We start from the raw sequence: 15,728 nt of genomic DNA, 5'->3' as shown, positions 1-15,728 counted from the left end.
ACACACACACACACACACACACACACACACACACACACACACACACACTCACACACTCCCCCACCCACCCCTACACCGCCCCCCCCGGGGGGACCCTTCGGTGTGCCAGAGATGACGAGGATTATGTTTGGAGGAATGTTGAAAGAAAGAACAGGTGTCTTTGTCCTTCCATCCACCCGAAGTCCAACCCAGGCTGAGCTGTCCTGACTCATGCTGGATCAGCTATCACACACACACACACACACACACAGACTCACAGATTCCAAAAATTCCCCGCTGAAATTCTCCTATCGGGTGTACAAGGCTGGTGAAACAGATCTGTATGTGTGTGTGTGTGTGTGTGTGTGCGTGTGTGATAGCTGATCCAGCATGAGTCAGGACAGCTCAGCCTGGGTTGGACTTCGGGTGGATGGAAGGACAAAGACACCTGTTCTTTCTTTCAACATTCCTCCAAACATAATCCTCGTCATCTCTGGCACACACAAAGCTCACACATCGGGGGTGAAATACCACACAACACTCAAACTTTGAACCTCGGTCGTAAGGGAATCTGGTTTCAAAACTGAAATAAACAAGTTTTACTTTAAGCATCAAGTCAAATTATAAAAAAATATTCATATACTTCACTGGATGTGCTAATAGGTAAACTTTGCATTTTAACGTACATGACATAAACGTGTAATTAAAGGCCCCAACACTGTATTTATGGTTCAAATTGACCATTTTAGCCAGTTGAGCACTCATGGCTTGAAATGTTCCATACACTGGTTTTTCCCACCTGGCGTTGTTTCAACAGCGTAAGTGATTCGCTGATTGTTCAGCAGGTGACCAGAATCAAACAGTTTTCAGGTTAAACAGTTTCTTTTAAAATATGTTTTATAGTTTGATTTTGTTTTTGTTTGAACAAATCCTCTTGTCCCATAACCATTTTATTTATAAGTATCCAAAGACCGAACATTTTTATTAATTGATTAACTCTCAAAGTCAGTTTCTGTAAAGGGAGAAACCCAGTTTAAGCCTCCGTTGGGCTTAAACTTCTCACCAGTGAGTGGTGAAATTATTCACATCCATCACAGTGGTGTAGTCTACGTTTTTCTAGTGGGTGTACCGTGGTAAAATTCGTTTTACGTTGGACGTTGGACACCGTTGAAGCCACAAAGAGCGAATGTCCAATGTCCAACGTAAAACAAACTTTACCACGGTCGGCCCATATACTGTGCTTCGAAACCAAAGTACACTGGTTAGTAGAATGTAATTGTTTAATTTATTTTTGATTGAACATTTCCAAATTTCTCTGATGCTTATATTTGAATAAATGAACAACAAATTTGTACAACAGTTGGCTTTGTATTAAAAACATGTGCCAGAATTTATAAAACAGTATCAAACCTGTATTACTTAATACAAGTATTAGGTAACAAGTACAGAAGTATTAATTATGCAATAATTCTCTGGATAAGTGAATGTAATAAACAAATGCTGCATACTGATAGATTGTTACGGAAGTGTTTAACTGCCGTTTAATGTATCAATGACACGTGCCCAATGTGATGTCATGTATCATTGGGCACTTTGGTATACTGAAATTCTTGAACTTTTCTACTGAGTATACTCTGTATGCCCACGTATCACGTAGACTACACCACTGGTCCATCGTGCATCCAAAACCTGGGCTGCTCAAAGCATTTTCAGCTTTTTTAATGACATTTATAAATGTTAATATTGAAGTTAGTTTCTGCTTTTATAGCTTCCTGATCTGTCAAATCAAAGGGAATGAAATGATATTCTTCACTGCATGTCCAAAACCAACTTCGTTGTCATCAAGTCTTTTTTTTTTTCTTTAACCAAGTTGGTCACGAACTTGGCTCAAAACACAATCCATGATGCTAAAAGTGCAACCACTTTAGTCACCTTTATCCAATAGTTAAAATGAATATGAGTTAAAAGCTTTTCTATGTTGCATTAACTTTTCGGACTTCATGTCCTCTTTCTGTGTACAGCCTATGGATACACTCTTTTACCTCACACACAGCGGTCTACATGCACGCCCACTCGATCAATAAAGACAGTTGCGTATTCTTTTCAAACTGCACTGAAAGAACACTTAACCTGTGACCTCTTTGATTTAGGTTTTTTTTTTTTTTTTGAGTTTAAGTACATACTGAGACATATTCATAGAGAAAAGACTGATTAAATGAAATAATGTACTGGGACTTCTGTTCAAACTTGCAACATGAATACAGGATTCACACTGACTTCAGGTAGACTTGCCACACTATGAAGGTGCTGTTGCTTTTGTGTCTATAAAATATAATTTTTTTCCACTTAACAATCTCTACTAAACTGTGGTTACAATGCCAAAATATATATATATATAAAAAAAAAATTCAATACAGATGGATCTACCAGATATAAACATGTTTAAACGGCCAACTTACTGCTAAGTGTCTGCAGAGACATAACAAAGCTGTGAGGCTGTTTTCTTTGTTTTTCTTTTCATATTCGTCTGGTGTTTGTTTTAAGAGCTTTGCCTGCTTATTTTTAACTGCTCTCAGCTTTACTCGCAGACAGTTACACACCCAATATACAGTCGTTTAACACTGGCCACCGAGCAGTTTTAGTGAAGCAGTTGTCTCTTGTTGAACGTGTCAGGGTTAAGATGTGGTCAGCGCTCTTAGTTTGTTTCTTTTTTCTCTGTGTCGCAGGAGCACGTTCTGGCTGCGTGTGCACGACTTCTGTTGCCCTGTGACTTACGTTCAGTGTTTGATCAGAACACACAAATTGATCTGAGCAAGAGAGCGAAAGGAGGAGGATGGTGTTAAAAAGAAAAAAGGAAATAAGATGACATTGTCATTTGCATGTTAACTGTCTGGCCTGGAAAGTCTTAGAAACAACAAACACAGATGACAGTTTTGTTCTTCTTTTTGCACTGGTGGTCATTTCATAATTCATGTACGTTTTGTAGAACAAGCCCTGCTTTAACAAGTGGCTGCTAGAATTTCATATTCTCTTTCAATGGTAAACTTAAAAAGAAGAATTTTAAGATTTTAAAATGACGATGTGTAGGCATCTCATGCATGATTTGAGTGATGTTCAGAAATCTTTATTTTCTGTCACAAAATGATTTCTGAGTAGGTGTAAGTGATTCATTAATCATGCTTTACAAATGCATCACTGTGGAGGAAACCCACCAGCAGAGGATGAGAAGTATCTTGTAGCGCACATTACTTGAGTAGGAAGAAACACTGAAGTGCAGCTTTTCAGCCAATATTAACTAAAAACTGGAAATAAACTCATTTGCAGTATGATGAAAGGTTTCAGAAGTAATATTTTATTACAGATTTATAAATGTCTGGTGTTATGCACCGTATTCGGTGTTATGCAATACTGACTAAGTGAGGGCAGGCAGGCTAGTGCAGCAGAGATTATCAGGCCTATCCATCTCTGCTTCATGCCGTCATCCAGACACGCCTGAGCATCCATAATCTGATGATTTAGTCCTGTTTGTTAACCTCTCTCAATCTCTGCCTAACTCTTATTTTCTGCTGTCGTACAGTCGCACAAAGCAAATACTGGCTTCATATATAGATTTGCATCTCTTTCCATGCGCTTGCAAAGTAAAAATAACACGAGCCAAGTGAGGATAAAAATAAAACCCATGTCCCTCGTAAGACAATATGCTCATAATAATCTGTGCTGAAACTAATTAATGTTGTAAACCTGTTGATTTAACTTTTGAATAATCTTTAACTTTCATTAAGCTTCAATACAATTGAGTGTATTTTAAGTATTCTTTTTCCAGACATGTAATGGCATAAACAAAGTACCAGAAACGTCATTTTAGTGTCATTATAGAAACGTAAAAACGGAACATCCACAATCAGTTCATTGCCAACACAGTGTGATGCTTTGTGTTATTATTTGCAACAAAAACTTTCCAAGTTCTATCAGAAGTTGTCATCAGAACTGATGCGCATTGACGGCATCACGCAGTGGCATGAAAACAGGGAAAAAGCTGTTTCCTTTTTCAGCCAACCTTCTCATTTATGTGTCTCTCGGAGCTGTCAGGGTAGCTGTTGATCAAACAAAATCCAGTCCAGGCAAAATCTGGCGAAATACAACATTCGAATAGTCTGCTTTGCTCAGTCGTGTCAAATTTTATTGACCACCCAGGCGACAGAATGTTAGTGGGAGACTTGCACAAACATTTTCAAACACATGCAACGGCACAGAAACCTTCTTCAGACACGTACATTTGGTTGCACACATGCTCATGAAAACAGTCATATACCCACGCCCACGGTCTCATTCTGCGACTCTTTAACTCTGCATTTCCTTTGAGCAGAGGGTGGAGAGCGATGGAGGGACAGACAAGAGAGATGACTGGCCATGTTGTTTCCCCTCTGGTCAGAGGAAAGAGTGACTGCATGAGAGAGGAAAGAGGTGGAGGAGAGGTGGAAAGGTTTTTCATATAGCTAACTCCTCCATGAAGCCCACTTACATGACAAGTTTCAGTTGTAGTGTCAGTGTGAGTCTGTTTCCTGCACAGAGCTGCTGTGGTGATGCGGTGACCTAATGACAGTGGGTTAAACAAAAGCCAACGAGTCATTGTTAGGATAAAAATACAGCAGCATCCTGGGTTGAAGCGTGTTCTTTTAATGTTGTAGTTTGTAATATTGCTTCTTGTTGTCTGTTTGCTTTTTCCTGCCCTTTATTATATGCTAAAACACTCAGTGCACTCAACCACATATGCTCTGTGAGCACTTTAAAGATTTTATTGTGATGGGTAAACTTTTTATCTGTGTGTTGTATTTGAGTCTTGGCCAGGACACTTGTAAGGGTCTTACCTGGTTGAATAAAGGTTGAAAAGACTTAAAGTTTTGTCGACATCTTCAAAAATGTCTTGTTTGAGTTGCATGTCCTTTGAAAAGATAACTCACTTTATAATGACAGTGTCTGCCATCCACCTCAATTTTATTGTTTCATGATGAGTTTAAATCGCACCCCACTAACCCATTACTCTCTTGATCCATCCAGGCTTTGCCTTTCCAGAATGGGCTTACAAGCCAGAGTCGAGCCCCGGGTCCAGACAGATCCAGCTTTGGCACTTCATCCTGGAGCTGCTCAGGAAAGAGGAGTATCATGATGTCATCGCGTGGCAAGGGGACTACGGCGAGTTTGTCATCAAGGATCCAGACGAGGTGGCCCGGCTTTGGGGTGCCAGGAAGTGTAAACCGCAGATGAACTATGATAAGCTCAGCAGGGCACTGAGGTGAGCTGACAGCTGGCTGAAAACGCTTGCTTTAGTGTTTTGTCTGTTTGTGGGAGAGTGTTCATCCTTACCTATGTTGTCCCGTTTCTGACATTCATATTAGCGCTTGTGAGAAACGGCTAAATAAACCAGATGAGGTGTTTTCCTGAGGAACTAATTGTGCTGCACCACAAGAATGTGAGGACTTTTAAAACTGATAAAGTTGCATAAACAAGGTTAAGTGTTGCTGCTAACCAAAGTTTTTTTTACTGTGTCCTCTTTGAACAAAATAAAACGACTAGGTTGGACAAAGTTCATAAGAAATATTATTGTGAATGAAAATTTAACTATTTGGATCTGCTTTGAATCTAGCAAAACTAATTAAGCTTGTAAATGTGAGTGTATTCGTCTTTGCGAGACTTTTATTGGTCAACCTTCTTGCAAATGTTTTAACATGGATGGATATTTAATGTGGTTTTAGGCCATCATTGTTTGAGCAGCAACTGGAGGTGCCATAGAGAAGTAATAACTGACAGCTAATATAAAAAAAAAAAATGCCTTTTTTAGTTTGCTTAAAAACATATGTTGTAGCATAAACAAAATGTGTTGTTTTGGGCTAAACATGATAATTATAGTGCAACAAAGATGCAGAGACAAGAGATAAGAAAGTCAGTCAGGTGAAAAGAAGTACACCTTTGTGGCCTGTTTAGTCAGTAAACAGGCTTGAATTATTTATTTATTCGTAAAAAGAACGAAAAAACAACAACAGGGGAACCACCATTCATTAGGTTTGAGTTAGAGGATTGTTATTTTTTTATTTTTATTGTGGACATGCTTCCAAACTGAGTCAAAAACTGTAAATGAGATGTGCATGAACTGCACAGTTCAGCAGCATGAATGTCATGAGCCACACTCTGTGAGCAAAATTAATTAAATTTAGTATCCAAGTATGAAAACATCACCTACATTCTTGTGTGACCCCTTTATCCGTGGTCATCTGAGGTAACCTCTCTGGTGTGACCAGACCAAGTTTAGCTGCTGTTATGCTCCAATTAGAGTTACAACACTAAACCAATTGGTTAATTTGACCTTTCCACCTTTTGGTTCCAGTTTTATCCCCAACACCTTAACGCTGCCAAGTCCATTAGCAAATTAGTGACATGGTTTTGTAATAAGCTTAATATATATATATATTGTTTTTTTTAGGATGTTACTTAAGCAAAATCATGGTAATATTGTGTGTTCATATACTGTATAATATGGTATGTTGTTACATTTATATCCATACATACATACATACATTATCTTTACCCACTTCTTCCTTTTCGGGTCTCGGGGTCATGTTACATTTATAATGTAATGTAAATCACGTTGAGCAACAAATAAGCTAAAAGTTGTTTAACAATCTGAGCCACACAGCAGCTTCTTGTTTCTTTTTGTTTTTTTCCTCCAACCTGCTCAAACATTCTGATTATCAGTCATTTCTTATCGTATCTCTCAAAGATATTGTCATAATTGAATATTACCGAGATCACATTGGAGAACCTTTCTTTTTACTTGATCCCACATGTAAGGAAAGCATTTCATTCAAGGTGTTTCCCACTTGTGTATTGATAAAGAAAGTGGAGATTAGGTTAAGTCTTTTAAAGAAAGCCACATAAAGAAGGGAATTGCCTTGAACTCCTTAATTTAGCTCATCTGCAGTAATTAACTGGTTAGATTAAGATAATGTCTGTTCCAGAAGGAATCCCATGAGGACAGTGTGTGAGCATTAACAAGGGCTGCTTATGTTTACGCATACATATAAACCGGTGCAATCTGGATCCCCAATAGTAAAAAATAAAAAGGAGCATGTCTTGTGGTCAAGTTCTGTATTTATAGCACGTTCATCCTCCGGCTTTGGAGCTTAGGCTTCAGTTGGTGCTTGTATTCAGTGTGTCTTAATAGTGACCTCTGATGGAACCGTCCTCAGAGGCTGATTACCAGCCAGTTTTCTGCACGACACTCTGGCTTCTTTTACACTTGTATCCTCATCTACCCGCTTACAGACGGATCATCTGTCTTCGTGTCTATACGTGACAATCATCACGCATGTTATCACCTGATATGACAGAGGCAGCAGGAATGAGTGCTCTCAAGGCACTTGTCAATTTTAATGTGCCAAAAGATTGGTGGAGTTCTAAAAGAGGCACACACTCACACGTGTGCATGCTAACAGTCCCCATATGTAGCAAACTGTTGGAGAGCAGGCCTCCTTGTGCCCCTCATATGGAGAAAACCTGGAGTCTGCTAATAATGGAGATCACAGTCAGCATGTGGCAGCTGGCCTACACACACACACACTTGAAAAGGCGTGCTTGTTTTGAAGTGTTCCTTTTTATCACTTTGCTTTTGTAATTGTTATTTTTGCTCCCGTGTTCTTATTCTTTCCTGTCTGCCATACACATGGTGGAAAATCCCTAATCAGGGCTGCTTTATTGTGTGTGGACGCGTTTGTTACGCGCCGGACGCAGCCTCGGCCCGTGCGTCATTCCGGCCGCCCGCTCCCACAGCCGCTGTGAAATTCCCACTCCTGTTGAGAGGATTACACTCACACTAGGCAAGTGTGTGCTCTTGTGGAAGAGTTGGATGAAGACAAGATTTATTTATTTATTTATTTGTGATTCAGAGCAGTTACAGATACTTTCTTGTTTCATCAGGTGTATCAGAGCAGCAGATAATGAAGTTTGGTTGCTGTTCCACAAAATATTACTTCTACTTATTCTTTTTATTGATTTGGGTAAAAGTTACAATCCAGTTCTGGCTGACCTTTCTGGTCTGGATAATGAATGAAGGAGTGAACCTGATCCTGCTTTAGCTTAATTAGTGAATGATTTAAATAAATTACGTATAAAAAAAGCCACAACTGCTTATTTTACTTCTGATTTCCTTCACAGCTACCTTGTTCTTGTGGAACAGAATTTCACTGATGAGTAAAGGGAGGGTGGGGAGGGGACAAAAATGAAGCCTGTTACCAATCATGCATTGCAGAGTGCTTTCCTAATGAGTGTAATCATGCTAAGAGGTCCCAGCTCCCTGAGACCTCCAGACCTCCATGTCCGCCAGTCGTCAGCCAGCGCCGGCTGTAACTTGGTAGTCAGAGGTCAGGGTGACTGCCACACACAGCTGGCAAAGATTAACAACATGGCAAATACCCTCATTCGCATACACAGATGCACCATTGTACAGCCCGTTGCCTGAGCAGGCCTGCTTACACGTTTGCTTCTTTATTGTAATGGGCCACCATGTCTGTAAGGAGCTGTCACTGATCCACAAAAACACAGAGAAAAATGTTTTGTTGCTTGGCTACATGACATTATTTATATACTACCTTTCTTTATGAACAAAGTTTGAGTATGAAGGTGCAAGGCCACTTTTATTTTATTCTTTACCAAACTGGTGGCGCTGGAAAATGCAGCTACACGTGCATTACTCGCCTTGCTGGCTGAACCTGTTCAAAGGTCAGAGGTTCTCTGTTGCAGCTCATTGTATGGAAACACCCAGAGCTAAAAAGAACGTGTAGAGGGAGCATCCAGCGTTTACTGTATGTGCATTGTGTTCCCATTGTCACTATCTTCAGCGCGTATGTGTTCAGCTTACATGAGTGCTGTGTGTACTTCTTTGTTCCTGGGTAAATGTGACCTCTGTTTTCTATGACAGCGGGACGTGTACGAGTTGCACACAGAACATGCAGCAGCTTCACAAATCACACCCCTAGTCCAGCCCCCATGTTCACACCAACACATTTCATTTCCTTTTTGAATCAGTTTTCAAATGTGTATTTTATTTTTTTTTTTAACATTTTTTACGCAACGGCCTTTGACGTGTGCAACGTACACACGAACACACCTGAGTGTGAGCAGCTGGTGTGTGTGTGTGTGTGTGTGTAACAGCCGATGCTGACGAAAGAGGCAGAAAATAAACACGGGACGCATGGGGAGTATTGTAATCCCAACTTCCTGTCACAGTCAGCCCCTATTTACAGCTCAACAATGGGCAAGGCACAGCCTGTCCACGCACACGCAAGCGGGCTGGCACAACTCATTTTTACTGCAGACGTTTGTGTGTTTGTGTGTGCGCAGTGATACGGGAAAAGACTACTGAGCTTTAAAAACAACATCCAATTAAAGTTGTTTAAACAGTTGATCGCAGAGGAAGTAAACCTTTTTCAGCTGAATTGAATGTACAAACACGTTTTAGTGTGCGCTATTATTCATCTTCACCTGCATCATTCACCTGTTTGACGCTTCCTGTTTTAAATCCTTTGGAGTAGATGTCATTTCTGAGATATAACTTTTTTTTGCACAAATCAAGTTTAGCAAAGCAAAAAAAAAAAAAAGTACACATTGCAAACCTCACCTGTGGTGAGCCAAATTGCACAAAGTTCTGGAAACCTAAAAGATTACCGGTACTTGGTGTCTTTGTCCTGGTGTATCTATTTTTAATTGTTTTTGAGATCTGATCCAGTTACCTTGTCTGATGCAACGTCCCGACAAGTAGGCAGGCAGGCTTTATAAGATTAAAGGTGTAACACACTAGTTTCCTTCTGACTTAACTTTTAAAAGTTTATACATTATCTCTGGTGTTCTTATAGGTTGCTAACGTTTTCAAAGGGTAACAAAAATAAACTTAAAAGTAAACATATTGTTTTTGTGATTTGATGCTTTCAAGTGTGATTAATGAGCAGTGTGAAAAGTGTCTGTGGTTATAGATTGTGATTTAGCTCCAGCACTCTGCTGCTTTGATCATAACGTTCTGAACTGTGGCCTGTCTGTTGTAATTGCAGACCTAATCCCTGGCCTAGAATCACTCAGTTACAACTGCGTTGATAAAAAAAAAACACCTCCCCTTTGTCTTTAGAACGGCTTTGTTTGAACTCTTTATTTACTCTGATTGTTCAGTCTACGTGTCAGTTATCAGGGAGTTGAAAACAACAACAAAATAATAATAGAAAAGCTGCAGAAGAGAAGTGTGTGAGGTCACATGAATTTATGTGAGGAGGTGGTACAGGATATGGAAGAGCTCTGTGCATGTGTGTATGCAAGGCGAGTGTGGTGGGCAGCTAAAGACAGGCACTCAAAGAATCTCTTTCTTCTCTTTTGAAGTGAGTTCAAATGCTCTTCAAAGACTGTGTGCCTGTATGATGGTGCAGAAAAGGAAGAGGGTGGGGGAGCTCAGTCACCATGTGCTCCAAACACAGATTGTTGTCCATATCCAACTTCCAATTTCAGGATCCTGCTCATGATGGCCAGGTGTCTCAGCTCAGATTTCCCCCAATGTATTTAACTCCATTTTGCAAGAAACCAATTTGATTAGATTTCTCTTTTGGGTCAGATTTGATATTTGTGTTGTTTTGCACTGTGCATGAATCTAGGCACTTTTAACTAGGGGTGCACAATAAATCGTCCGGCTGATTTATCGGCCCCGATTTCCTTAATTTTGGGAAATCGGAAATCGGCTGATACTTGCATGAGAAAACGATTTTACAATTTTTTTTAGTTTTAACAACAATTGTCTGAACTTCATTTATATTTCAGAGCACTACCTCATAACCAGTTAAAACAAGTTTGTATTGTTTCTAGGATAATGTTCAAGAGTATGTTTTTCAATAAAATAATATTGGAAAATTGAATGTGCATTGTGATCTAACCTCACAGTGTTGCTTATAAAACAAAATTGGTATCGGCCAAAATCGAAATTGGCAAGTCAGACTTTTTAGAAATCTGTGATCGGTGATCGGCCAGAAAACTGCAATCGGTGCACCTCGACTTTTAGCTGTTGTTTAAAGCCGATAGCTGTCAGAATATTATTATATATATTATTTGAGTTTTTATGCTTCTAACACAATTTCTACATCTAAGGGGTTGGTGTAATCCAAACTCATCAGGGTTTTTGTAAAAATGATGTTAGAAAACAACAAATATTCCTCGACTTTGTTTAAATCTAAAGTCAGCGATCAGTTACAAAAATAGTAAATGGAGTTTGGAAAATCTCTGCAGCTCATTTACATATGATCTTAGCTCCAAGTTATGATCTAAAGCTGTCTATCTCTCAAATTTCTCCCCCAAATTATGTTGACTCTTGACGTTTGTTTTCAGAAGAACTTTAGCTTTTTGCTTCTGACATGGCGTCTCTGATGCCGTTGTTCTCCACCTGACTCTGTTTACATCTGGGGGTTATTTTACTGACTCATTAACCATCAGTATTATTATACAACTGCCAGTATTGTCTGAAGTGTACTCATCAATGTTCAAATGTAAGCAAATGACTCGTAATTATTGGCAACAAAATGTGATTCTGTTTATACAACACAACTTTATTCATAAAGCACTTTAAAATCAACACCTTTGGCCAAAGTGCTGTACACATAACACATAAAAGCAAGCATTAAAACTAAAATCATTTGAAACCATAAAAGTAATGAACTGTAAATCGGAAAAACTGTAAAAACTTTAAACAGAAATACATTAAAAACAGTAAAACCAACATTTCAAGCGGAGTTAAAAACCAAAGATAAAAAATGTGTTTTCAGAGAAGATTTATAAACAGGAAGTGAGTTATTTTGCTCATTTACTGAAATTATGTGGTAGACTTCTGGTTGTGAATGATCTGCGTCTCGAGGTTATTTTTTCATCATAGACGATACACAAATACAAAAAATTCAAATCAAAAGCATTGAAAATATGCACACTTTGATAGCTATTATGACTTTAAAGTTGTTTTTTAATAAAGGAGAAATGTGGCTGGAGGGCCTTTTTGTTATCTGACGGCAACAAAGTGAATAGTTTTGATTTTTGAAAGTTCAGTCATAACTTGCTCTGGATAAATATCTGTGGTAAAACATCTTATGGTGTCTTTCATCCCTGATTTTTATGTCCTTGTTTCAAAAATTAAGTTGTTTATTAAACTGCATTATTGGACTCTAATGAATTTAGTTGAATTTAATAGAATTCAATTGGGCCGGTTTGTCCCTGACACTTGTTGTAACTTGGTGCTATATAAATAAATCTGATTACTGTTAGGTCTTATTGGTTTGCTATGTACTGCATGATTATTACCAAAATGATGTTCACAAATATTCAGACCTGCAGTTTGAGATCACATTGTTTTTGTGATGACTTACTGAAAGTGAAATGTTTCAATACACCGCCACTTCAACATTGCACTATGTTCACATTCTTGTGCTGCATTCACGTTATTTAGAGCTGCACATTATTTAGCAAAGGTTACGTTAGAATGACCAGTACAGCATGCTTTTGAAATATGAGAGAGAACTGGAGTATCTGGTGTAAATCCACACATGCATGGTGGAAAACGTGCAAACTCACCTCGTAAAGGTCGCCACCAAGATTTGAACTTGGGACCTTCTTGCTGTGAGCCAGCAGTGCTAACCATTACTCCTCCATGCAGCTTGCAACATTTGTGATCAATACAACAGCAGCATGACTTCCTGCAGAATGCTGAGTCAGCATTCACACTATTGAATTCCTGTTTCTTTATTATTGACTTCTGCATACATTGTACTATTTTAGCCATTCATACATCACCTCATTCGGGAGATGGGTGCTATGACTTTTGGTTTCTGTAACTTTTAAGCTTTTCAGATAATTTATTTACAAATATTTTCCCCAAAGAGATGGATTTAGATTGTGTCAATTCCTTTAAAAACCTGCTTCACCGTGCTTGTTTATTTTTGTCTTATTCTTCTAGCTTTAAGCTAGCCTTTTACTTCTTTTAGCTGTCATTCTGCTACTTTCAGCTTTTAGTGAGCTTTTTGCCTTTTTTTTTGGTTCTTCCTTCCTACTGTTCTGGTACTTTTATCTTTTAGCTAGTCGTTTGCCACTTTTAGCTGCTAGCTAGTGATTAGCTCTTTTAGCTTGCATATTGCTACTTTAAGCTAACATTTTTTCACTTTCCACTTTTATCTTTTTCATCTGTTTCAGATTTATCAGTACATTTCAGCAAAAGCCATTAGACACTCGGTATTCACTCTGAATTTTCACAGAAAATGCTGTTTTTCTAGTTTACCTTGTGCTTCGTTTTCCCTTTGGCCATTCCAACAATCATCACTCAACCACTGTCATCTGAACCAGATGAAGGCAGCTAGGGCTCCTCTGATTGGCCATTGCTGTTGGCCCGAAGAGTGTGAAAGTGTGGTGCATAGAAACACACCTTACCATTTATTGGAGTCCTTTGCTGTTGAAAATACTTTTGGGGCAGAGAGCAGCAGCCTCATTCTGTTTAGTGAACTGGCAACAAGTTAGCTGGAGTAACTTTGTTTACATCCTTTACAATTTGTATTGATAATGAACCCTCATGTGGACTTTAGTACAACATGTTGACTTTTCTGTCACCATCTAATTTGATCGCACTTCTGTTGTGATTTTATTTCTGCTTTACTTCCTTCCTCACCCTTCTTCCCTACTGTCCTCCACCCCATCCCCTCCTCCGCGACCCTTGTGAATGTCTCCCCTAGAGCAGAAATTACATGCTGCTTTGTGCCTGGCGTAAACAATGTTTTCAACAGTGCAGGCCTGTCCTGTCTCTCGCTTTCTCCCCCTCACTCTCCCGTTGCCCCGAGGGGATAAGTGGAGAGAGTCGGGATGAAGAAGAGGGAGGATGGTTGATGAGAGAAAGTGGGAGACAGCGGGGAGGGATAAATGTAGAAGATGTGGGGGGGACACGTGAAAAAGAGCAACAGTGTGTTCCTAGCGTAATTTAAAATAATAAAAACTGTAATAAGCTTAATAAGAGGGGGTTAAGGGTGACACCTCCCCAGCAACAAAAACAGACTCTTGCACACACACGCCACCGTCTTGGTAACTACAGTTCAGTGTAATGACAGCCGGTGAGCTTTGATTAACTTAACAATACCTGCACACCTTGAAGAACCTCTTATATTTGCCAACAGCTTTGGCTCAACTCGTGCCAACAAACACGTGCTGGAGGAAGAAAAATGGAATCACTGAGGGGTGCAGACATAAAGGAGGAAAGTGCAGTTCGGTTGTGTCTCGTGTCTTAAAATCGGAGGTTGGCACATGAGCTCGCTCTCCCGCTGACAAACAAACGCCTTTTTGTTTCTGTGCTGCTCTTCATCTCCTCTCCTCTTCACTTGGCGTCTTCCTCGGTGTGTGGCGGTTGGTAGCCAGGGATCTAGAGGTTACATAAAGTGGATGTGGATCTGGATAAGAAAGGAGAGAGTTGTTACATAAAAAGCTGTAGTTGGACAAAGGTTAATAAAAAATGGAGCCTTGTGCTGTGTGTGTGTGTGGGGGGGGGGGGACCATGGGGGGAGAGATGGTTTGAGGAGAAGAGCGAGAGAATGGCCATTACATAAACAGATAAAGATGTGCTGAATTATTGGTGGCTTGGCTTTTCTGTTACATAAAACGTGAAAGACATAATGTTCTGTTGACTGTGACACTAACCTCTCATCATCTGATCTTAAAGGGATAATTCAGATATTTAAAGTGTGGTTTTATGTAAAAGTCATGAACAAATAATATCTTACCTGTTGTCATAGCTCTTCATACATCCTCAGTCTGAAGAAATAGTTCAAGTCTGACTGGATTTACTCTTCGACCTGCTAGTCCAACATAACCAAGACCAAAGTGGGTTGTTGATATAATAAAACAATTCAAAAGTTAAAAATTTCACAACCTATTGTTCTTATGTGTTATACGGTAATTGTTTTAACATTTCAGATGTTTGTGTGAAGGTGCACAAACCATCATAATATTTTTTAGATTGGAGAATTTTTTTTCCAAACTTGCTTATTTGGTTTTTAACAAATTGTACAGTCATAGCACTATTCTTGTATTGTACTGTACATATTAAACAAACTGTACAACTTCCTTTAAAACATAAAGGTATGAACTCTAAAAAAGAAAAACAGACAAGCAGCCTCCACTCACGTCGACGTAGCATGTAGAAAAAAAAAAGATAAAATAACCACCACTCTCAAATAAGAAAAACCAGTATTGCCATTTCCATAAAATTAGTCATATACATATATGTGTTTTAAAAAAAAAAGAAGAGAGAGAACCTGCAGAAAAGAAAAGACTAGAAATATTTGTCTATTGAATTAAGATAAAGAGAAAAAGTAAATAAATAAATAATAATAGCAGCTAATCTGGTACAAAGGGAAAGTTAGTTGTTCTAGCCTACAGTTGTTTGATTGGAGATTTTGAAGATGGCAAAACTTTGTTTGGAACTGGCCATTAGCTCATCAGTCAGGTCAGAATTCAGCTCTCGTTTCTCAAATTGTTCAAAGATCAGTCTGCAACAGGTAAAATATTGATCATTCACATAAAAAAATCTCAACTATCCATTTAAATGACTATTTTTGTGCGACTCTTGACCTTGTTTTACACAAATGTCACACATAAACAATCCACACACCTGTTAAACTTCCATCCAGCCACTCACGATCCTCTGC

The 15,728-nt window shown here is 39.0% G+C and overlaps 1 protein-coding gene across 1 annotated transcript in view; it reads left to right on the top strand.

The window, feature by feature from the left end:
* The window catches only part of erfl3 (Ets2 repressor factor like 3), a 51,098-nt gene that overhangs the window by 30,670 nt on the left and 4,700 nt on the right, over nucleotides 1-15,728 (top strand). The window contains exon 2 of the mRNA XM_037676200.1: nucleotides 5,038-5,272. Within this exon, the coding sequence (XP_037532128.1) occupies nucleotides 5,038-5,272 (235 nt within the window). The remainder of the gene's footprint in view (nucleotides 1-5,037; nucleotides 5,273-15,728) is intronic.

Source organism: Nematolebias whitei, chromosome 5 (genome assembly GCF_014905685.2).
Source record: "Nematolebias whitei isolate Nwh7 chromosome 5, NemWhi1, whole genome shotgun sequence".
In the NCBI taxonomy this organism is placed as follows: domain Eukaryota; kingdom Metazoa; phylum Chordata; class Actinopteri; order Cyprinodontiformes; family Rivulidae; genus Nematolebias; species Nematolebias whitei.
This window is presented reverse-complemented; position numbering and strand designations above follow the sequence as displayed.